Below are 25,407 nucleotides of genomic sequence, written 5' to 3'. Positions count from 1 at the left end.
TGAACTTTTGGATGCAGAAATCTCATGACAAGGAAATCATGATATGAAATATAAGCTCCGGAACATGTGGAATATTGCTTAAACTAGAAAACGTATGTTCAGGTCTTGCTGGAATGTTGCTGTATAGAAACGGAAACATAACAATTGGGAAGCTGAAATTATCTCGCAAAGTTGTGTTCTCATCCGACCCACGTTGTCAATATCTAGATGCAAAAATCATTTTTCTCACTTTGATACAGTCTGCTGTGTCTTCTTCACCTGAGTTAAGTTTCTCAAACCTTATTAATTCCGGTCAGATGAGCGACATTAAGCAAAGTGTACTGCAGAGTTGCGTTTTATGTTGTCGTAGACATAAAGTAAGTTGGAATACTTATCGGTTGACAGCAGCATTATTAGAAGATAGCAGTGCAATTATTTATTTAAGTGAACATTTTCCATACATTTTGACTTGGATGGAGAATTGTCTCATTAGCATTTGAACCAATTCTTCTTGTTTATATAAGTAAACTAGCCATACATTTTCAAAAGTTCTATTTTAACCAAGTGAATTACGATCATCAACAACTAATTATTGATACGTTTTTCCTCCTTTTCAGGAACGCTCAAACCCACAGACTGGGAAAAGACTTTAAATCTTAAACTATCATTTCGATCTAAACAGTTCATAAAGAAATTCAAATTATAAAGTCATTTACTTTTCCAGATCAACATATACTTCTAGATTGACTGTTAGCGAATAGTATGAAAATAAAATTACTCATGCAGTCAAATAAAAACAAAAGGATTGAACTAGACTCTTGTTCAGACTTGTCAGATGATAATGAGATCAAAATTGCTAATTCAGTCTAAAATTAGTTTTTCTACAATTGTGTAGAAACAAAATGAATATATTCTGCTCTTTTGTAAGGTGCTTGTCTCCCGTTTCCGTAGTCTTTCTATTCTGTTTGAATTATTCCTGACCTGAAGCAAATTCTATTGAGTGAAAATCTCAAGAAGTTGAATTATTTTTATTTACCTTTTTTTCAGAACTTTCAAAATAAACTAATACAACTGCAAATAACAAAAAAAAACTTAATGCAAATAATACTTTCACATTGCGATCTTGTCGTTATTACCCTTCATATCAGAAAGAAATATAAACGTAAACAAAATTGAAAAATATACATTTATCAATTAAAATTTTCTTAGGAAACTTAATGTGAAAAATATATAAATAACAATGCATAAACAACCTTTACTTATAGATTAAGAATAATGCCAATATAAATACCGTTTTAGATAGGACAAAAAATTATTAACAATTTATAAAAAAAATCTAAGTACTCATACTTTATTTAAATAGAAAACAGGAACTAAAGGTAAAAGTTTACTCCGTCATATCATAATAATGCAACATATTATCAACAAAAATAAAACACACTGATACATATCAATCAAATATATATATTGAACACAACGAAAAAGTCAACTGTGGATATGAAGAAATGTAGAAATGTAGAAAAAATAATGTCATTAGCATGTTACTCTGATAAACATGCAGTTCCTATATAGCTATAGACATAAAAAAAATAAGGTAGAAAAGGACAAAATTGTGGTTTCTATAACGTTTTTCATTGTGACTTACAGGGATGCTGTAATTTTTGCTTGTTTTTAACCTTTATTAATATCTTTTCTCTCTCCTTTCTATTTTTGAATTACAAATATTCAAATATCAGTAGATTTCTACTGATCAACAAACCATTCATATAGTCAAACAGTATCATTTTCAAAAAATTGAAAACAACACGTTTAACATGTTTAATAATTTCTTATTCAGATCAAACAACGTTAATGATCATAATGTTAAAGAATTATAACAGAAATATTTTCTTTCCATTAACAATATGTAGTAAGTTTTTTACGATTAATATATAATCATATGTATTAACATTTACACATGTTACACGACCACTTAAACGTTCTCTTAAAACTAATTGAATGGGGATTGGTATGGCCTATATATATCTGATATCCCTGTCAAACATGTTCAGGCATATTTGAACGCACTGTTAAGATATTCGTGTATTTCTTAAGACCGCATAATGACCTCATATGTTTTGTTAGGATTTGTGTTTTGATGAAGAATTCGTCTGCTTTATTTCACAAAAATGTCTATGAATATAACTTTGCAATGTCCATAATTAAAAATAAACACATAATACAACTGCAACAATAATATTAGTATAAAAAAATAAAACTTAACAAATTGAAATTGTTCTTCTCGTTTAACCTTCTTTTTACGATTGCTCAAACGGGAGGATTTGAAACATAAACATCAGAAACAAAAATTAATAAAATGAATGTAGAATTTAACGGAAACTTAACGTGAAGAATATATAAATAACAAACAAAAATCAAAATCAAAAGATGGAATCGTACAATGTATATGGGTGTTCTACTATTGCATACGAGGCGAACAACAAAACAAATTACCATAATAAATGAAATCGTATGTTATTAAAACAATTAACAATTGGTATACTATTAAACATTGAATAGACAAGTTATCAATAAAATGCTAATTTTGACATTTTAGGCAAATGAAATATTAATCAGCACAATTATACAGATCGATCAAATGAATATATAAAGCACAATGCCGAAGTAGACATGTTAATAAAATATTGACATGCTACAGTAATAAACAAGAAAAATATAGACAACAAAACGTATATAAAAAATTATTCAAAAATAAGTGTTTATACATCTTCTCACACTGGTAACATACTGCTGGGTTCTGCATTGTTTGAATCTGTATTATCTTCTGGTCTGTTTCTGAAATGTTCTGTTAATATAAACGTTTAAAGTTTAGTAGATTTGATCTTTTCCAAAAAACAAATATACGTCGAAATAATTTTAATTTATATTTAGAAAAGAAGCAAGGAATTTCTTATTAAAATGCAAATGTTGATTTTATAAAGACATTTGTTTAATTGAAAAGATACGAGCATACATATGTAACCGGCAATTAAGAGATAGATTATATTACACGTGAACAGTGTGTCTCATGCAAAATCTAAATTCACGCTTCAAATTTGGAGTAGGTCCGGTAAGACCACTTTTTGGCCCCAAAATATAACAGTTTTACAAAATTGTTAAAATGTAAACTTTTAGTTATTTATTGGACAGTTGAATGCATCTGCTACATAAATATGAGCTGTTTTTGACATACAATGCACAAATATCGGGTTGTAGCACCATTAAGTCATGCTGAATTTCTGAAATCTTCAAAATTCTACCATTTTAGTTAAATTTTAGACGGTTTCCGAGAACAAAAGTGGCCGCATTCGTGTTCATCCTTAATATTGAAATGTTAGTTGTATTTTATGATAATACATAACATATATAAAGGTTGTGGATGAACACGGATGCGGTCACTTTCATTTTTGACAAAAACCATCGGTAAAGTGACATTTTTCAGCATATTTGGTAGATTTTTCATATTTGAGCTTGAATCGGATCGTTTTTAATGACTAACTCAGTTAAAATCTTTCACATAAACTAATTGAATCAAGTGAAATAGACACTTAAGTGTTTAAAAAGTTGTCAAAATCTTTCGTCAGATGAAACTGAAATTTGAGGCCAAATCAGTCCTTACCGGACCTACTCCTTTAGGTATTTAGTCATTTGAAAAACTAAGTAAAGATGACACGAAGACATATATTAGGGGCTAAAATTAAAGATGTAAAGGCAGATTATCAGCAAGCGATCAACATGAATGTCTTTCAAGTTATTGAATGTCAGAAGGGCTATCACAATATTGTAGTCAGTTGGCGTGTAAGAAATCATAGATGACCGAATCGATAGTTTTGTTACGTCACATACATGTACACCAAATAACATCCAATTAAATGTCTCTTCTAGTGGAGTGATATAGTGATGCGTATTTCATGACCGCAAGATATAGATCCTTACACTATCACTATTCCAGTCAGTTGTTCTATCATATTTTGACAACCACCTACAAATGAACTACTTACTGTCAAACCTGAGTTACGAATAACAACACCAGGCTGCATCGTTGAAGGACTGTTAAGGCATACATACGCGCTACATATGCTTGTACAATATTGATGACTATGTATGCGTCCTATCGATATAAATCAAGAGTAAATATTGCTTTACCAACCGGTCCAATACGGAAAAAGCTGTATAGGTACATAAGATGATACGGGGCGTTCACTCTCACTTTCAGTTTTCTTACTCCTAATAGATATATGAAGATGTGGTTTGAGTGCCAACGAGACAACTCTCCATCCAGAGAATTAATATATATAAGCTTATTTAAATTTCGACGTACCGTTATTTGTATCATATGTTTAAACTTATTGCAAAAACAGTTGAAAGGAAGTGCAATATCAGATAACGTCTGGAAACGCAAATTTTTCACAGCTTTCTTTATTATATCTTTGTATGATAATCAAGGGTTCATTTCCGTTGATCGACCAATCATCCAAATCAGAATAAACACGATTCCTAATTTAATGCTGTATAATTGCTAGATAAAATGAATTGTAAAATATTTGGTAATTAAGTATCGTGAAAAGTTTGGAAATGAATTTCGGAATCTTCCTCACGCTAATTTGTTTGTTTAATCGCGGAATTTGATTTTTATGAAAATTTGATCCCTAATTGTCCCTGTTTAAGAGTCCAATTAAGATAACTCCAAATCTTTAACAGGAATAAACGTCAGTTTATGACATTATTATAAATGGTAGAACTTCTTGACATCGTGTTTAAGAACAACATCATGAAATATTAGCATAACGTTTCAAGATGTAGAAAGAGGTGAAAATTAGCTATATAGACGATGTTCTTTCACTAAATAATTCAAAGTTTGGTGACTATGTGGAACGCATCTGTCGCATCAAACTAACAATAAAGGATACTACAGATACAGTTAAGTCGGCTTCATATCTTGACTAACATCTAGAAATTGACAATGAGGGTCGGTTGAAAACAAAACTTTACGACAAAAGAGATGATTTCATTTCTAAGTAGCAACATTCCAGCAGCACCTGCATACGGGGTATATATCTCCCGATTGATACGATTTTACCGTGCTTGCATTTCCTATCATGATTTTCTTGATAGAAGGTTGATGCTCACTAGGAAGCTATTAAACCAAGAGTTCCAAATGGTGAAGTTTAAATCATCCTTTCGTAAATTTTACGGACGCCATCACGAGTTGGTTGACCGTTATGGAATAACCGTTTCACAAATGATATCGGATATGTTCCCTATTACGTCGTAACTACAATCTCCTTCCCTTTCATGAATGTGATGAATGAATTAGATTTTTTACCGGATTTGTTATCACATAGGCAAGACGATTGGTGTCACATGTGGAGCAGGATCTGCTTACCCCTTCCGGAGCACCTGAGATCACCCCTAGTTTTTGGTGGGGTTCTTGTTGTTTTTTCTTTAGTGTTCTATGTTGTGTCATGTGTACTATTGTTTGTCTGTTTGTCTTTTTCAGCCATTGCTTTGTCAGTTTGTTTTAGATTTATGAGTTTGACTGTCCCTTTGATATATTTCGTCCCTCTTTTAGATCAATGTATGTTGTATTATAGTATATCATCCACATTATTATCATATCAAACTTTACAATACCTTCATTAACAGGTTGAGGTGCTTCAATATCCTCTCTGTCATATTTATGTTGTTAGTCATACAGCTTTTAACATGACATCCCCATCCTTTTATTCTTTTCATCAGATTTTCACCTATAAAAGATATATAAATTTCATATTTGATGGATCTAAGAGTCTATTCAACCGTACGAAAACATACCGCATAACAGAAAATAGATGATAGAAAATCTACAAAGAGTTTTCTTCTTTTGTTTCATTCTCGAATCATTCAGATACAGTTTACCAACGTTAGTCTAACTCTTGGAAAGCCAACACAGGTTGTACATGACAAAATCAAGTAAACTTTAAAGATCAATTGCTATTACATATATTTTTCACTTGTCCTAAATCATTGCTTTTGTAGGTTTGATTTGTTGATGCGACCAACCAACCATTTGATGCATATTATCAATTGGTTGGTTGTACTGCACTGTACTTGTTGACACACACTTATATTGTTATCTAGAGAATACGTGTGCCCTTCCCTTCTCTCCAAACTAGAGACCAGGGTGGCATATCCTTGATAAATACATATTATTGGGTCTCTATCAAGGTGATAAAAACGACAAATGGAGGACATATGTCCGTTTAATGGTTCGTGCTAAGGATTTTTTTGTTTGTTTAGAATAATGCTATTTCATACAAGGATAGCAACACACTACCAAAAATATAATGGTATTTTCCTTATAGGTTTTCCTCTTTACTAATAACCCTTTTTTCAATATTTAAACTGTCAATGTTGTAATCTATAACTAGAGGCTCTAAAGAGCCTGTGAACATTATTGCAGTTTACAGTTTATCTCTATCTATAATAATATTCAAGGTAATAACCAAAACAGCAAAATTTCTTTAAAATTAAAAATTCAGGGGCAGCAACCCAACAACAGGTTGTCCGATTCATCTGATAATTTCAGGGCAGATGGATCTTGACCTGATAAACGATTTTACTCATGTCAGATTTGCTCTAAATGCTTTGGTTTTTGAGTTATAAGCCAAAAACTGCATTTTACCCCTATGTTCTATTTTTAGCCATGGCGGCCATCTTGGTTGGATGGCTGGGTCACGCCACACATTTTTTAAACTAGATACCCCAAAGATGATTGTGGCCAAGTTTGGATTAATTTGGCCCTTTAGTTTCAGAGGAGAAGATTTTTGTAAAAGATTACTAAGATTTACGAAAAATGGTTAAAAATTGACTATAAAGGGCAATAACTCCTAAAGGGGTCAACTGACCATTTCGGTCATTTAACTTATTTGTAAATCTTACTTTGCTGAACATTATTGCAGTTTACAGTTTATCTCTATCTTTAATAATATTCAAGATAATAACCAAAAACATCAAATTTCCTTAAAATTACCCATTCAAGGGCAGCAACCCAACAAGGGGTTGTCCGATTCATCTGAAAATTTCAGGGCAGATAGATCTTGACCTGATAAACAATTGTACCCCATGTCAGATTTGCTCTAAATGCTTTGGTTTTTGAGTTATAAGCCAAAAACTGCATTTTACCCCTATGGTCTATTTTTAGCCATGGCGGCCATCTTGGTTGGTTGGCCGGGTCAAGCCACACATTTTTTAAACTAGATACCCCAATGATGATTGTGGCCAAGTTTGGTTTAATTTGGCCCAGTAGTTTCAGAGGAGAAGATTTTTGTAAAAGTTAACGACGACGGACGCAGGACGACGACGGACGACGGACGCCGGACGCAAAGTGCTGGGAAAAGCTCACTTGGCCCTTCGGGCCAGGTGAGCTAAAAAGAATCATCATAGATTCCAGGATTTAATTTTGTACTTACGCCAGACGCGCGTCTCTATTGCAAAAGACTCATCAGTAACGGTCGAATCCAAATTTGTTTTTATAAAAGGTCAAATAAAATACGAAGTTGGAGAGCATTGAAGGCCAAAATTCCTAAAAGGTATTTCAGGGCCAGCACAAGGGTTCCGATTTCAAAAAAACTCAAATATATGTCTGTGTAGAAATACAATATGATTTCTGTTTAAGGTCGGGAATCAAAGGGGCAACATGTATATTGCACGAGATGACGTCATGTATAGTTCTATCGGGAAAAGATAATATTTTCATATTCATTTATGGTTAAACTCATTCTTATCGCTAATGAATAGAATTCAAAATGTTGTAGTGTTAGTAAATTATAAAAACGTTATTGGCTTTTTTTCAGAAAATTAGAATTCTATTTTATAGGAAATATGTATGTGCATAAACATGATTGCATCTTTACAATTATATTTTAAGAAGACAATGTCTATACTTTTGATTTGTGTTCAATGTTCTAAGCAGCTTATTTGTTGATTGATATATTTCATGGGCATTCGCTCAATACAATGTCATCGTATCATATGGACAAAACCTTTTTTACGACATGCCACATCTAACATCCTAACATTCCGTGTTAATTTTTTTTCGACATCTATAACTGTATCTGGACAATATTGATAAACAAAAAATATCATGCATTTGACCTGTGACATTGATCTAGTTTTCTGTTTGAAATAACAAATACTTCAAATCAAAATACCCTAGTCTTCGATAACCTAGGTTTTTGGGAGTTATTGCAACAATTATGTCAAAGACTAAAAGGGAAACAACTCTTAAATCATAGATATTGTCACTGTCATTGTCCAAAAGTATTATCCCTATGACCGATTTTGTGTGTACTTTCCATATTGACTTTTTTGTAATTAGAAAGTCGGATTCCCCCGGGAAAAAAACAATAACCTCCGTTAGGCAAGTGATGACAGTTCTTGAACTACTTAGTCTCCCTGGTCACCGAGGCCGCTTGTTAAACATGAAATCAACATCAAGTTTGTAAACAACGGAGAGGTGTCTATAGAAACTCCGATTTACATGAAAATAAGAAGAAGTTGGCAACGAGAGGTGCACAGTTCGTTCCCATAAAACAATATGTTGAAAAGTCAACTTCCGAATTCAACAAAGATCTCATATTTCTGTGTGTAGCATGTTTACCTTTTTGTTTACTATTAACAAAATATGTCGAATGGTATTACATAGTTATAAGTTCATAGCGTATGCTACCATTTGTATGATAAAAAGCATTGTGGATAATTAGTTTAGACGATTGTTGTAATTTCACATGTGGAATGGTGGTATACAAGGTAGAAAAAATCTAAAATTTTGATAAAACAAATTTTCGAGAAAGATTCAAATTAAAAATCATCTTGAAGTTCTTTATAGTATTTAAAAAGCCACATATGTTTAATACAAAAACCTAAGTTAACAGCTTCATGCACTGTATTTTTTGTCTATATGACATTCCTTTCGTTGAACATGCAATGTACTGTTGTTTGTACGAAATTGTGTCAGGCTTAAAAGTATCCAAAACAAAACATAGTAAGTTTTCCGATTTGCTACTCATTGAAGCCATCATGGACTTGTGATTCGCAAAAATCCCATTATTGTCAAATGGTATGTACTCAATTATTTTACAAGACGCTAATGGTAGTACGATGTACATACAAATACAATATTATTTGAATCTTTGTTGCAGTAACAACATCGTGGAGAGTTTACATGTACTTTTTTGGTAAATCATTCACAAAGTTTGTCAATCTTGAATTCGACGTTTTATCAGAGACCTGATTGTTTTGCCCCATTCTGGTTCAACTTTTGTTTTACCGTTTTGTAGTATGTAATCATAACATGCACACCGTTTGAAGATATCTATACATCTACTTTAAAAGTTTTATATCTAGTTTAAATAAAAGACATACACTGAATTCTAAAACGTATTTTAAAACACGTGTTCATCGAAGAAAGGCACATAAAAATAAGTGGCCAGCGTAACACCACCATAGAAAAAGTAATTCTGGTACGACAAAATGAAAGTTATCTCGTTTGCTGATAAATTTGAGATTATATACATATAAAAAAAAACCATATACATAAAATATTGTCCAATCATAGATATAAATCATGTTTATTAAAATCTATAAATATTTTCAACATGTTCAAATTATTCCTTTTTAATTTACCATATATGTGACAGGCTGAATAAAAGACTTTTGTAATGAATAATGAAAACTATTTAACTTACCTGCTTTTTTGAATCCCTGCCGGATGCTGACAGTTCTAGGATTGCTTATGAAACCAAGTGAAACAGGGGTCAGTGCCGCTGACGATAAACAAAGACTAATAGGAGTTATTATGTCTTCTTTATCTAAAATAAGTACGTATTAACAGAAATATTACTTTTCTTAAGTGTTATGAGAAAGTAAAATCACAAAAATACTGAACTTAGAGGAAAATCAATTCGGAAAGTCCATAATCACATGGCAAAATCAAATAACAAAACGTATCAAAAACGAATGGACAAGAACTGTCATATTCCTGACTTGGTACAGGCATTTTCAAATGTAGAAAATGGTGGATTAAACCTGGTTCTATAGAGCTAACCATCTCACTTTAGTGACAGTCTGATCAAATTCCTGTATGAATGAAATATTTAATACAGTGCAATATTTATGCATACACCAAATACATAATAGTACAACATAAATAGCAACTAGTTTTTGGTGAATGTCTTAGTTGTTAAGTAACAAGTATATAAAGCATATTTTAAAAGTCTCTAAAGTCGAAATATTTAACCTTTTAAAAATTCGAAATAAGAAACTTTGGTTCAAGATGAGTATTCAACAGAGAAAAATGATGTGGATGTAAAAACCTTAGAGCAAGGTTTTTCAAAATGCGGTAGATAATTGTATCCACAAGACCAGTAATAAATAGCGGGAACATTAGTTGTTTTAGATGATATATCATAATAACCAGGTCCTAACGGTCCACTTTGTCAAGTAATTTTATCCGTTTGAGATGTTTTCCGCTCTAAAATAATATGAATTTTTGCAGAGACAATGATGTCAGAGCCAAGGCTCCATGTTGAAGGCCTTTCTTGAAGTGAGTACAGATTCTAGTTTCTGACGTTGTTTATGATCATAGCACGTGTGTGTCTGTTTTTTTTTACATATTTTATCCTTTTGTTATGATTAAGATAAAAGCGTTATGTTGACTGTTGTACCCCAAATTTTGATATGCTTACCTATCATGTTTGTTTTGTTCACACATTGTTGTTTTTATAACGGAGTTTTATACGACTGACATGTCATACAAAAGAAAGGTTTATCTAGCTATATATACAACCAGGTTTAATCTGTCATTTCTTTTCATATCATTAAATGCCTGTACTAGGTGAGGAATAATGCAGTTGGTACTCATTCGTTTGTTGTGCTTGAGCCTTTGATTTTGCCCCATTTGGTTAGGGACTTCTCGTTTCAAATCTTCTTTGGGTTTTGTTTTTTTGTTATTTCACTTTTTGACCTATAATGATTTACCTGGTAACAACAATGACTTAGATGGAGATATGTTTTATTGGCTACCATACCACATCTTCATATAGCTATATATGATATTATTGACATCGTTTAAGTAAAGGATACCAGTCAACCTTGACTTTTAATAACCGTATGACCTTCATGGTCAGGACATGAAAAATTACAAATCATTCAAGCAAAAGAATTAACAGGTTATATGGTATATAAATGTATCAACGTACGAAAAAAAAAATATGACAGAAAACATAAAGCTACAACCCTTGAATTGTGTTGTTCTTGTTAGGACAGGTACATATAGATCATGGTGAGATTCAATATGTTTGCAACCTCCCAACCATTAACCTTTTGTTAAAATGTAGAAGTACTAAGTATTATTTTACTAAATTTTGAAACTGGAGACATTTGCAGAATATATTTTATAAATCAATCAAACAGACTCAACGTTAATAATTGTTGAGAGCATACAATGATTTTATTTAACAAGTGTTTTGCTGTCAACATCTAAAAACTACAAATCGTCTTAACGACAAGCAATATCTAATATCTGAACCTATTTCAAATATATTTTCCCTTACGATAATGAGACAACAATTGTGAAGGATCAGACGTATTATGCCTTTTGTAAGCCTGAAAATGGAATCAAATTTGACAAACCACTGAAACATGTGTTGCATATGGTATTGAATAACTCACGCACATCAATTACCAAGGAAGGAAGTCTGACTTTGATTGGCCGCCATTCATTGACATAACAGTCAGCCAATACAAATGCATTTTTCGTATCATTGATTAAAATTTAGTATCTCTTTTGTCAATGAGTGATACAAATTACCGTTATGCGTTTTTTGTTATATATCTAAAACCCAACAAACAACAAGTAAGAAAGCATTTGTTTGTGTACGATGTATCATTGGCATCCGTTCTTACCAATTTCAAACTGTGGCACCTTTTTCATAGATATCACTTTCGCTTGAATAGACAGAGTGACTGATGCAATAACAGACAACACTGCTAGTATTGGACGTCTCATGTCCTTCAGTTCTCTTGAAAGAAGCTCTTTACCTGAAATTCAAACTTTATATATATTATCATTCAATGTTCTTTTTATTCTTTCGAAGACGAGGAATAGAAACCACACGTTGCTTTTTTTTTATTTAGACATAATACCATTTATATTATTTAGAAGTGGCATATCCATTAAAATCCTGTACTTGATTTTCATGAAAATTACCACTTTATCTCACCAAATTATATTCATATCTTCCACACGTTTCATCGCCGCGATATAGCCTTTTTGTGCTAATGCGGCGTAAAGCAACCAACAATCAATCAATCAATCTACACGTTTCTTATCGAGACTATTCATTTATTTCATTAAGATTGCACTCAAGCACTCGTTTGAAAATGCATGTATATATACTAGCTAATATTTAAAATGTAAAACCGTACATGTGACTACAACATTGAATAGTCGTGACTGTTTTACTTTGGAGTTAACAATTGCCATTCTCGCTTTCGCAATCAGAATATGCCTTTGGTAATCTTCCTTTAAAATGACATGTTTGCAATCCATCATTTACAGGAATCCCTATCTACAAGGTTATCTCTGACTGTTAAATCAGCAGTACATACTAAATAAACTTACATGTCTCCAGTATGCCTCCCCAATTTCGTCGTAAGCTCCAAAGTACTATCGATATACAGTAAAGCATTACCATAATGCAGCAAAGTTGAACGACGAACATATCCGATTGTAATACATCAAGGATATAATTGCCTTCAAATAAAAAATACAAACAAAACAATCAAAACCATCAAGTTCACATATTGGTTTTGTTTTGTTTGTGGTATTAGTAAATTTTAATCATCAATTCGCAAATAAATTTTCACATCCTGTCGCTGTCCGAATTCGGTTATTTGTTTTTATTACGGCCAATAGTTCTGATTATAACAATTACATGATGAATTGTTCTTTGACATCACTACTTTGATACTTGAATGTAAAACTAGTACAGATTCAGCTGCACATTTTGTTTTAAATAAACTCATCATAGATACCAGGATTAAAATCTTATATTTTCGCCAGACGCGCGTTTTGTCTATAAAAGACTCATTAGTGACACTCGAATAAAAAACTTGTTACAAAGCCAAATGAAGTACGAAGTTGAAGAGCAATGAGCACCAAAAATTCCTAAAAGTTTTGCCAAATCCAGCTAAGGTAATCAATGTGACAGTAAGAGAACAATACCAATCATCAATCATAATTATAAAAAAAAAACAGTTTCACCAAATGATTATTTTATTGTTAATCATACTTACTGGTACAGTTGTTGAAATTAGAACTTATGATTGTTACTCGTGTTCCACCAAATTGACATATAACGTTTGCCGTGATGGGACATTTCTTCTTCACGGATTTATATTCCAATTTTACTTCTGCTGAGTAAAACATACCAGATTGATTAATTCGCACTGTGGCAAGATTTTCTAAATGTTTCTCCTGCAAAAATATAAAGAATAGGTGTTGGTGTTAAATGACACAGTTATTATTGGTGGTGAAGGATTCCGGTCGACAAATGTTTTGATAATTCTTTAGAAAAAATTGCTTAACTTGTAGAGCAAGAAGCTGTACGTATATTTTGAATGCAAGATACTTGTTAAGGGAGGGAGTATTTAGTTAAAGGAATACATTTTTTAAAAGATAAAATTTGCCTTAATGTTTGGTTTTTAATCATACCATACTATTACATATTTTACATAGAAATAAATGTTATATAAATATTATTAAAAAATAATTTTTTGTTGGGACATCATATTAAATAAAGGAGAAATCATCTCTCAACTCTGCATTATTTTTATTGTAGGCTGTATTAGTAAATAAAGCTGTTTCACAAACTACTCCTCTTTTAGGGTTCCGATTTTGATCTCTAGTTTTATCTAGTAGAGATACAACTTGAGAATTTTACCAGTGAGTATACATTTGCATAGCAGTCAAACTAAAATCTATGGAAAACCGAAAGTCAAGGTATGGGTAATACAGAATTTAAGTGTAAGTTTAAACACTTAGAAGTTCGGGGCATATTCACTTGAAAAATATGCCGCATAGCCCTATATTTTGACATTCGAAAAGAAATAGTAGTGCATATGAACTTTCCATTCTAGGATAACAACACATATTCAAAACTTCATAGTAAAATGAGTACAGTTTTAGCTTTAAAAGGAGTTTCTATGTGGAATTGCATTGGTGATATTAACAGAAATGCAACCTTAAGGGTTAGGTTTTGATCACATTATATTAGTGTAACATTTTTTTAAATAAGTCAAGGATGTCCAACTGTTTTTGTATATTTTTTTTATTAAACATATATCTTATACATGGGGTTGTTTTTTTTAAATACTAAGGCTTTTCTATCTCAGGAATAGATTACCTTAGCTGTATTTGGCAAAACTTCTAGGAATTGTTGTCCTCAATGCTCTTCAATAAAATTAACGGTACCAATTTTCTTGCACCAGATGCGCATTTCGACAATACATGTCTCTTCAATGATGCTCGTGACCAAAATATTTGAAATCCAAAGCTTATATAAAAGATGAAGAGCTATAATCCAAAAGGTCCAAAAAGTATAGCCAAATCCGTGAAAGGAATCAGAGCTTTGCATGAGGGAGATACATTCCTTAATTTATAATAATTTCTAATATTTTGTAACAGCAAATTTTAATAACATAAAAAATCCGTATTTTCATGCCAGTACCGAAGAACTGGCTACTGGGCTGGTGATACCCTCGGGGACTAAAAGTCCACCAGCAGAGGCATCGACCCAGTGGTAGTAATAAAATTAACGGTACCAATTTTCTTGCACCAGATGCGCATTTCAACAATACATGTCTCTTCAGTGATGCTGGTGACCAAAATATTTGAAATCCAAAGCTTATATAAAAGATGAAGAGCTATAATCCAAAAGGTCCAAAAAGTATAGTCAAATCCGTGAAAGGAATCAGAGCTTTGCATGAGGGAGATACATTCCTTAATTTATAAAAATTTCTAATATTTTGTAACAGCAAATTTTAATAACATAAAAAATCCGTATTTTCATGCCAGTACCGAAGTACTGGCTACTGGGCTGGTGATACCCTCGGGGACTAATAGTCCACCAGCAGAGGCATCGACCCAGTGGTAGTAATAAAATTAACGGTACCAATTTTCTTGCACCAGATGCGCATTTCGACAATACATGTCTCTTCAGTGATGCTCGTGACCAAAATATTTGAAATCCAAAGCTTATATAAAAGATGAAGAGCTATAATCCAAAAGGTCCAAAAAGTATAGCCAAATCCGTGAAAGGAATCAGAGCTTTGCATGAGGGAGATACATTCCTTAATTTATAATAATTTCTAATATTTTGTAACAGCAAATTTTAATAACATAAAAAATCCGTATTTTCATGCCTTCAACTTCGTACTATATTTGACCTTTTTATAGTTTTTATTGAATTCGAGCGTCACTGATGAGTCTTTTGTAGACGAAACGCGCTTCTGGCGTAAATGCAACATTTAATCCTGGTATCAATGCTAAGTTTTTTTTTACACCACTTTTTTTTTTACAATCAAAAATATGCTTAACATCGCGACTTTTACATATGCCTGTCCGAGATTACATTCCGTTTTATTTTTCCGTTTTAATTCTTTAACATTTTGTCAAGTCGGTGCCTTTAATATCTGACTATACTACGACCATTTTGCTAATATTTTTAGGTCTTGACTTGATTTAAGGTCAATTGGTCACTGATGTATAGTTGTTTCATTGACAATCACTCAAAATCTCTGTATGTGATATGAGTATTCATGTTTAATGAATAAAGACATTACTAAGAACTATGAACATGTTTAATATGCATTTATGAAAGCCAAGGTGAAATGAGATTTGTTTAATAGTAAAGCAAAACATACCCCATAAATGATTGAGCAATTGGGCACTGGGTACACATGTTCTATTCCTATAGCCAGAGACAAAGCTGTTGATGAGATGTTCAAATCTGTCTTTGTGTCATTTATCTTCGGATGGTCTGTAAAACGATGAAATATTTTTATTATTCCAATTTTAATGTTTTTTGTTTGTTTATTGATCAGTTGATATCAGCATAACAGTTGTTGTGTTTTACTTAGTTTAAACATATTTTATTTGCTGAATTAAAGCAAAATGGATTAGACACAAGTAAATCATACTTATGAAGTCTTCTCCATAATACAATTTAAAGTTATAATAATAGTATAATATAATGGACATGCATATAAAACAAACAATTTATGCAATATAATACTAGCTTTGATAGGTGAACAGAGGATAGAAAATAAAAAGAGAAAAAGAAAGTTTGAAAGGTCGTATAATTCTGTGACGATGACTTGTGAATTGATGACAATGATGACGTTCCGTGTCAGTATTATTATAACGCTCTATCAAGGCATAAGAAATCTGTTTGACCTTTTTATGAAGTTTTGAACATGTTTGAAAATTTGAATATTTTGTTCGTTCGAAAGTTCCAAGTGTCCGCAAATTAATAGTTTTATATCTAAAACAAAGTTTTCAGATAGCCAGTTAAGGTTATTGAATAAGGTTTTTCTACATAATGTGTATTTTGGGCAAACGAAGAAGTAATGGTAGACATCCTCAATATCGGACCCACAATGACAAGAAGGATCATCTATAATATTAGCTCTAAATAGGTCATTGTTTAAGAATGAAGCGGAACAACGCATTTGCGTTAAGATTATATTTAATTCCCTTGGGCCGTACAAATAAAACGTTTCAATTTTACATAATAGAGTATCGTTTTTTAATTCTTTCTTAAATTTAGAAATAGAGTCGACGCTGCGAATTTTTGGATCAAGTTTATTCCATTCACGTATATTAGAGGGAATAAACGATTCAGTAGTAAGGGAAAGTCTACAAAATGGAACAATAATATCATGACCATTTCGCAACGGGTAGTTGGTTGTACTTTGTACACAAGGAGGTACAAGATTACATAAATATTCTGGTGCATGCTTTTGGTTCATGTTATAAAACATCTGTAATTTTCTTCTCCTTCTTCTTTCAAAAAGAGATTTCCAATCAACCTCAGAATATAAAGTTTTAGTTTTTGTAAATATTGGTAGACCTGTTACTATTCTTGCGGCCTCTGATTGCAAATTTTCTAATTTAGCTGGTGTTCCCCAGGGATCAGTTCTGGGCCCTCTTCTCTTTGTCTTATATATTAATGATATTGCTGATAAGCTTACTTCACTGTGTCGGCTATTTGCTGACGACACATCATTCAATTATTCTGGAAACGACGGAGAACAGATTAAATCTGTTATCGATCGCGACTTGAAAGAGCTGGATGTTTGGTCTTCTAAATGGCTTATGTCATTTAACCCAGATAAAACCGAAATTATGATATTTTCAAATATTGAGACTCCAGACCTTAGCTTTTCCTTAAATGGTAAAAATATACCTTTAAGTACGTCTCATAAGCACCTAGGAGTTAATTTCAGTAGTGACGCAAAATGGAACAATCATATTGAAAGTATAATTACAAGTGTAAAGAAACACTTAAATGTTCTAAGTAAACTTAAATACCGTTTATCTCGAAATAATTTAGAAAAACTATACTTAGTTTTTATTCGACCCATTTTTGAATATGCCACGGAAGTGTGGGATAATTGTGGAATAGGCTACTCACATAAAAAAAAAAAATGTGTTTTACTTGGTACTAGCCCTAACCTTTATCAAATAAACAATTATGATATCTGTATTATTAATATGTGACAAGTTTACGATGGACATAAATGTAAGTTTCAGTTTTAGCATTCAAGTATTTGAATCTGATGACTGTTTAATTATGTTGATAAGATTTGTAACTCACACTCAAAATTTGCTGACGACAAAGACACATTTAATCGACACTCTTGAAATCCCAAAGTACAACTGATCTGTTGATTAAGATCATTTTCTGAGAAGTTCGCGATAACAAGCCGAACTTTCTGGCATGACACTACTTCTTCAGTAAACCTTGATGCATTTTCAGATCGGAACCCTTGTGATATTAACAAGTCTGGACTTTTCAGTTTGTGCCCTCCCATCCATGTTCTGGTGTCATTGCCAACACATTGTGATGTAGAATTTTTCTCACAAAAGACGGAAACGTCTTTTCCGATAATGACACTATTTGCATCAATGCCACAGGTTACTAAACGAGAAAAAATATTGTATCACACTATCATTTTATGTTTTTAGGAAATATGCAAAGATTAGGTAGTACACATATGTCATTTAAATTACATAAAAATAAAACCTTTTTAAACTACAGTTTCACATAATCATTTCAAACTCTACGTTTTTCAACTTTTAATACGTGTTCATAACAACAATACAATCACTTGAAAAAGGGCCAAAAGAGGCCAAAAGGGACATTAAACCTCAATATCCGAAAATAGATTGACGATTTCACGACTTTATTATCAATACAAACAGACAGATAGACAATCAGTACATAAAACAAGACCTATACAAATTAAAAACCAATTGTTCAGAGAACAATTGAAGGTCTTTCCATCAAAACAATGTATTTTGATATGAAAAGTTGTGAAACTAAGTTTAAAATGTCATTTCAATCGTCAAATGATAGCTCCTAGTAAGCTGATTCCAAAAATATATTGTTTCCATACATTTTTTTAAATAAGGGAGATAATTTGTTACTTCCGGTTTGAAAAATGTTACTTCCGATTATATTTGAATATTTACTTGACACTGATTCCAAAAATATCTGGTTCTATATACTTTTATATTAAAAATTACAAAAAAAAAGCTATTTCCGGTTTACAAAAGGTCACTTCCGGTTGTTTTTTACAAGGTTAAATGGTTTAATATCTTTTTCTAAAAGTTGTATATCTTTATCATGTATACATATAGAATAAAAGCAAAGGTCAAAATCTAGAACGTCAAATTAAGCTATGACCTTGAGATCAGTTTCAAGGTCATAAACCAAGGACCTCAAATCAAAAGACCATAGGTCTTTATTATATTTAGTTAATGAGTTATATCACCAAACGCGTATTTTTAAATACAAGAGGGGAGAAAACTCCCTTTTACATTCAACGTGCGCTTGCAATCAAAATTTACATCTTACGACATGTCGCAACTAACAATTTAGTAAAAATAATTTGTTGATATCTTATACAGTCTTTGGATATAAGTGAAAATAAGCCAAATTCAAATATTAGAATATGACCTTGACCTTTGACCTTGACCTAATTTTCATTCGGACCAAGGACCTCAAATCAAAAGATCCTAGGTCTCTATCACTTATGATTTATAAGATAGAAATTCATATCACTTATATCAGATGCATAAGGGGAAATAACTCTCATATGGAGCGGTCATATCGCTTCGGTCAAAATAGGACAAATCATGCGAAGGATATAACGAGCATTTTTGTAAAATAAATTTGTCATAATCTTTTACGGTTGCGAAGGAGATGCGCTAACAAGGAAAACAGTGTTTGGGGAGATAACTCCTACAAAGAAAAGTATTCGTTTACGCAGGGTAAATTTCAAAAGTGCATAAACTGTTCGATATCATATACCAAATATCTAAGCGACATATTGCGAAACAAATGTTTATCGCAAGAACAAAATTAGGCGGAAGAAAAAAAAAAAAAAAAAAAAAATAATCAGAAGAAAAACAATAGGTCTTTCCACAGAAAAGTGGAAAGACCTAATAAAAGCTTGCCGACACAAACGCAATAAAAATAGGTGGATATAATGAGCTTCGAATGGTCAGCATATCCTGCTCTATATGTGGCCCTGTCCTATTGCTCATGTAAATACAAACCCAGTGGTTAGCTATAGTCTATTTCTTTAGTTTACATTTTGGAAACGGGGACTGGATCGTTGTTTCGTCAACTAGTTCTTATTCGGATAGAACACAGCGAAGTAATATGTTTAGTTTTTTAAAGACAATAGTCATTGAAACGAGTCTTTGTCGAAACGTATGGCTTAATTAACATTATCATGAATTGCCTACATTTGAACTATTGTTTTGGTGCAATTTTATGCGCTAGACAATATTTTGAATATGTCTATTGCTCGGCCTTAGGAGAATTATCTTGAAATAAATAAAACCTGTAGGTTTAACGTACATGTAAAATACAGTCCGCCGAAAGTTAAGCACCACGCATTTTTATTGCATCGATTTTTTTTTCGTTTTTATAAAATCAGTTATTACAAAAAAAAAACATTCATGTAGCAATTTTGTCAAAATATACTATAAAAAACCATAAACTTGAGTTCGGTGACTTATGCAGGTTCTTTACATTTGAATTTTCCGATCCTAGAAATAGTGCGAATAACAAAAATCACAAACGGAATTTAACTTTGATTATGATTTTTTTTTACATTCAATTACCCAATACCATTAAATTTCCATTTAAATAATCTTTGATATGTTCGACAAATTAAATGTCAATATTTTAGTCAATAGGACATTTTACTACTCACTAACGTTACAATTTAATAACACGACGTCTCATACTCCGAACAAGCCTTCTGAACTTAAGTTGAGGAAATCTATTCCATTTATTAACAATTGCCACTCTTAAATAGCCGAGATTTTGCAGTGGTGGATTTCTGCGATTGCGATTTCTGTCAATGGAACCCCAGACATGTTCGATAGGGTTCACGTCTGAAGACATTGAAAGCCAACAAAAAGTGTCAATAGCCTCTTGTTCTTTCTACTCGAATACAATCATTGACTTGTACATATGTGATCTAGCGTTGTTGTAAATGCACATGTGGATGATAATCAAAATGGGGGACTAAATAAACTCATCATAGATACAAGGACAAAATTTAGTAAACGCCAGACGGGCGTTTCGCCTACAAAAGACTAATCAGTGACGCTCGAATCCAAAATAGATAAAAAGGCCAAACAAAGTACGAAGTTGAAGAGCATTGAGGACAAAAATTCCTGACAGTTTTGCCAAATACAGCTAAGGTAATCTATGCCTTATGTAAAAAAAAAGCCTTAATATTTCAAAAAATTAAAAAATTGTGAACAGTAAATATATAAATATAACAATATCAATGACAATTCATGTCAGCACAAAAAGGGCTGACTACTGGGCTTGTGATACCCTTGGGGAAATAAATCTTCACCAGCAGTGGCATCGACCCAGTGGGTGTTTCTAAAATATAAAATGTTTCTAAGCACCTGATGCCTGTATGTCTGTCCGTTAATGTTGCCCTGCAAAATATGAATACCCAGTTTTCAACAGTATGAGAAGCAACACAAGACTGTAAAACCCCCAGCACCAAATGCAGTCGTTGAGCAAATGTTGTTTTGGTAATAGTATAGGTAGTTTTTTTCTCCGTCAAACTTTTATTCTGCCATCTACTGGTCGTAACAGAATCCGACTCTCACCTGACCAATGAACATTTTGCCAGCTTCTCATGTTCCAGCGTCGATGATCATTAGCCGATTGAAACCTGATTATACGGTGTCTGACTGTTAAGACACTGTCAGTTCGCCAGACAACACTATGTGCTCTTAGGTTTCCTCTATGAAATCGACGGACCAATGTTTGAATACTAACACGACAACCTGGAGGAAAGTGGTGTCTAAGCTAGGGGACAGGAGTAAATGTGTTGGCTTTAGCACGGCGCATAAGCAGTATGTTATCACGACGGATATTTAAACAGGGTATTCTGTACCTTGGTCTTTTATTTACCGTTACTGTGTTAGCATGACGTTGTAAAAGTCTGGCAATGACGGTGTGATTTACATTGAAATGGTTATTTATTCTCTTATAGCATGCCAACGTTCAGTCACAGATAATCTATGCCTTGCTATATTACTATTTGAATTGATTAAGGTCAAATTAACCTGTACGCGTGACAGTAGGAAGATTATTTAAAGGTTTCGAAACAGTGTAATTGTCAAAGTGTAGATGACCTTTCATAAAAAGTTGATTGACGGGTTTAATCTGTTTGAGCTCAATGAATTTTCTTAGTGTATGTATAAGGCATAGTAAATCATCAAATATTAATAATTTTGTTACAACAGTTAACAATTATTGCCAGGCATATTTAGGTGGGGCTAAACTTTTGACTGACTGTAAATATGACAAAAGCAATCAAATTACTTTCGACTATTTTAGTACTTCTGCCATTTCGATTACATTTTAAGATTCTTTAAAGTATCTTGTAATTTTTTTAATTCAACTGAAGTATATTTTACAAACGTTTCTGTCTTTCTACACCCACCTTTTGAAGAGACTCCAATGGGCAACGTAAAAATCATCCGTACTACTGACTGAAGTAAAAGATTTAACACTGTCAGTATATAACCCATACTAGATACTTCAGTTTACCTATGAGCAAAAGTAAAGAATAAGGTAATTTCATGATAATATAAGATAGAATACAAGAATTTAATTAAATTTAAAATGTAAGATAAACAGTCTTCTAGTTTTTAGCCTATATAGTAATCAATTTCACAAATTCTTTGTGAACTATAAATCATATAACCAATTCAGAACATATACAGGTTAACACACAGTAGCCAGGAATACATGTAAACATACACGAACATATACAGTAAATGATACAACTAATGATGATAAATATATAGAACTCATTCAAAATTGTATCAGAATATGTTCTATGGAGGAAGCGTTCTTCTAATTAGATTCTATTGCAATAATGACAGATATAAAGACTGTTTTAAAACAGTCTTTCTGACAGAATTTAAGAGAAAAGCAATGATCGGAACCTTAGATAAGTTACTAGTCTAGCATCGTTTTGTTATGAAAGTCATTTTACAAACTATTGTCTAATAGACATTGCATGTGTTTTTTTCCTTTCGTTGTGTTTCGCTTTTTGTATTTACATTGTCAGATTTCTCTAACGTAGCATTATTACAGGTTCTTTTGATAGTTTGCTACATCAAAAGGTTCGAATGGTTTGTTTGTCTATACTTTTTTATAAGTTGTAGGTTTCTGTTTTGTTTTCTGGCATGGCGATGTTAATTTGTCATTGAATTGTGATTTTGAGCATTCCTCTGTTATCTTTCATACTTCTTTGACATACATATCTAGTACAAAAATAATAATCGCAAAAATTATTATATTTTGTACTTTGAATTTATTTCAAAATGTATATTGAATTGCTGTCCTGTATGGCATTAAAGCAGCTGATGATAGTATGAAAGACATCTTAGTTGCAGGATAAAAACATCCTGGTTTCGACTAGAAGGTTAAACTACTGTGCATTGATATGTATACTCGTCGTGATAGTCTGTATACAAGCAACATTATTTGATATTCTTCTTTTCGAACCATTTGATGATGAGTCCCAATAGATTGGTTTAAATAGAAAACTACACTGAACATGGCAAATTGTTGATGAAACATTTTATCGCGATTTGTAAATACTAATCAATTTATTAAATTTAAACTGAACCGTATAACATGTATAAATAAAATAAAAATCTTGGGATCATCCGTTATATCCAAATATTTGTAAGCGTGTATAACTCACATTGAACATTGCCACGAAAATCATTATTAACTATTGTGTAATAGTACTTACCTGAAATGTATGGTATTTTTCTAGGTCAGTAATGTCGTGTGTCATTAAATTCGCAGTTTTGATTTTCTAAATATACATGTAGATGTGTATACTGAAAAGAAAAAGAATCATATTTAAAATGCCAGTAAGAACAGAAGAATCACAATGAAGTCATAAGCTTACACATGATTCGTATGAACTGTCCTGCAAGCACAAAACAAATTATCGTGGCAGCTCGCCAAACAGAGTCAAGTGTATACAATTTGCCATAATATGTTATACAGTCTCATCTTTTGCAGTTTATAAATACGTCCCTTCAATAACGTATGCAGATATATTCGATGAGTCTTGCAAACTAGGTTGGATATCTGTTTGACTTTAGTATTCATGAAGCCGAATCCGTTTCTACAATTCCAAGCACACCGTATACAGAACATAACTAGTTTTAAGCTGTCCTGATTTCGAGTTGCGATTCTGAACAAGAGACATTCACAAACATGCTATCGTTTAGAAAATAAAGAGATGTGGTATGATTGGCAATGCAATTTATTATTCATTATTGTGTAAACGAAGTATATGAATGCAATTAAAGACCTTTTAATGGATTTTTCTCGAAATTATAAAAGTACTTGTCTATTTTACTTGCTTATTCATGATTCATCTCAATGACACTTCAATATTGTTGTATTTTTTTATCATTTGTCCTAAACATGTTTTATCATAACAAAAGATATATCAGTTTCTTTATTTGTTCAGTATATTTATTTTCCTAATTTTACATGCCCTAGTGGGTATAAGATTATATGTCAAATCTGTCATAAAAGGCCACTTTATTAAACAAAACAAAAAGAATTTATAAATTAGATTGCTCTGTTTAATTTTATCAAAAGAATGTAACATATATATTTTGTATATTATACCAATGTATATCTTTGTACCTACAATGACAGTAAATTACATAAATTGACAAAGTATTTACTAAATTAAAAAATAAAATGATTTTAAAATGGTTTAAAAATGAATATATGCAATGAGTCAATTATCTCTATTATTTACCAGAGATAATAAATAAGATGTAAACATCTACTGGTAATCTGGTTCTATGTAATACATCATGCATTTAAAACACGGTCATTTTAACTTTAAATACCTAAATGATTGAGACTCGGAATATATAAATTCAGTATTGAAGTCACAATAAGTATAGGTTACCTTTTCAACCGATATCGCGAAAGAGGGGATGAATAAATTAATTCCGCGTGTTGCACACCAATCCGGTTCCCTAGAAAAAGAGAGGTTCAAACTGTAGAAATAACAGAACATAGAAAACTAAAGACTGAGCAACCTACACCCAACCAAAAACTGGTGGTGATCTCAGATGCTCCGGAAGGGTAGCCAGATCCTGCCCCAAACTTGGCACCAATCGTACTGCTCATGTTTGTACCAACAAAGTGATAAGTCTTATGTTGTAGGTCACATTTGGTGGAAAGGGGACGCGTTTATAGTAATGACATTTTGAACGTATCCACTATCATCTGTGAAACGATTTTTTTTATAACGGTCAACCAACTCGTGATGGCGTCCGTAAAATTTACGAAGTTACGATTTGAAATCTAACACAAAAACATTACATAAGTTTCTCAAACATACAATTATTTGCATTTTCTTAGTGTCGATATGTTCTATATAAAAGCGTTTACTTTAATAAAAAATTAAAAGGTGAATTTTTGCGTTAACTTAACAAAATTCGAAGGTAATCATTGACTG

At 32.1% G+C, this 25,407-nt stretch overlaps 1 protein-coding gene across 3 annotated transcripts; it reads right to left on the bottom strand.

Moving 5' to 3' along the window:
* Positions 1 to 993: 993 nt before the first annotated feature.
* Positions 994 to 23,727, bottom strand: LOC143076224 (uncharacterized). 3 transcript variants are annotated; one of them, XM_076251936.1, is made up of 10 exons: positions 23,662 to 23,727; positions 22,336 to 22,442; positions 17,940 to 18,263; positions 15,985 to 16,100; positions 13,357 to 13,537; positions 12,683 to 12,814; positions 11,965 to 12,099; positions 9,747 to 9,869; positions 5,653 to 5,765; positions 994 to 2,824 (listed from the first exon to the last, which is right to left on the bottom strand). In XM_076251936.1, the coding sequence occupies exons 2-10, from the start codon at positions 22,421 to 22,423 to the stop codon at positions 2,672 to 2,674; spliced, it is 1,365 nt and encodes a 454-aa protein (XP_076108051.1). In that variant the 5' UTR covers positions 22,424 to 22,442; positions 23,662 to 23,727; the 3' UTR covers positions 994 to 2,671. The 3 variants fall into 3 exon arrangements, with proteins under 3 accessions (XP_076108051.1, XP_076108052.1, XP_076108053.1); XM_076251937.1 differs by lacking the exon at positions 12,683 to 12,814; XM_076251938.1 differs by lacking the exon at positions 17,940 to 18,263.
* Between the last annotated feature and the right edge of the window lie 1,680 nt (positions 23,728 to 25,407).

This window comes from Mytilus galloprovincialis, chromosome 5 (assembly GCF_965363235.1).
Source record: "Mytilus galloprovincialis chromosome 5, xbMytGall1.hap1.1, whole genome shotgun sequence".
Lineage (NCBI taxonomy): Eukaryota > Metazoa > Mollusca > Bivalvia > Mytilida > Mytilidae > Mytilus > Mytilus galloprovincialis.
The sequence above is the reverse complement of the archived record's forward strand: the minus strand, read 5'-3'. Positions and strand labels throughout refer to the sequence as shown.

What these genes read in the sequence shown, in the direction of transcription:
- LOC143076224 (XM_076251936.1), bottom strand. Translation starts at nt 22,423, where the DNA reads ATGGGTTATATACTGACAGTGTTAAATCTTTTACTTCAGTCAGTAGTA. An exon ending in CATTGGAGTCTCTTCAAAAG is followed by an intron (nt 18,264 to 22,335) that starts GTGGGTGTAGAA and finishes TTTCTCGTTTAG; the next exon opens with TAACCTGTGGCATTGATGCA. An exon ending in ACCTCAACCTGTTAATGAAG is followed by an intron (nt 2,825 to 5,652) that starts GTATTGTAAAGT and finishes TTATATTAACAG; the next exon opens with AACATTTCAGAAACAGACCA.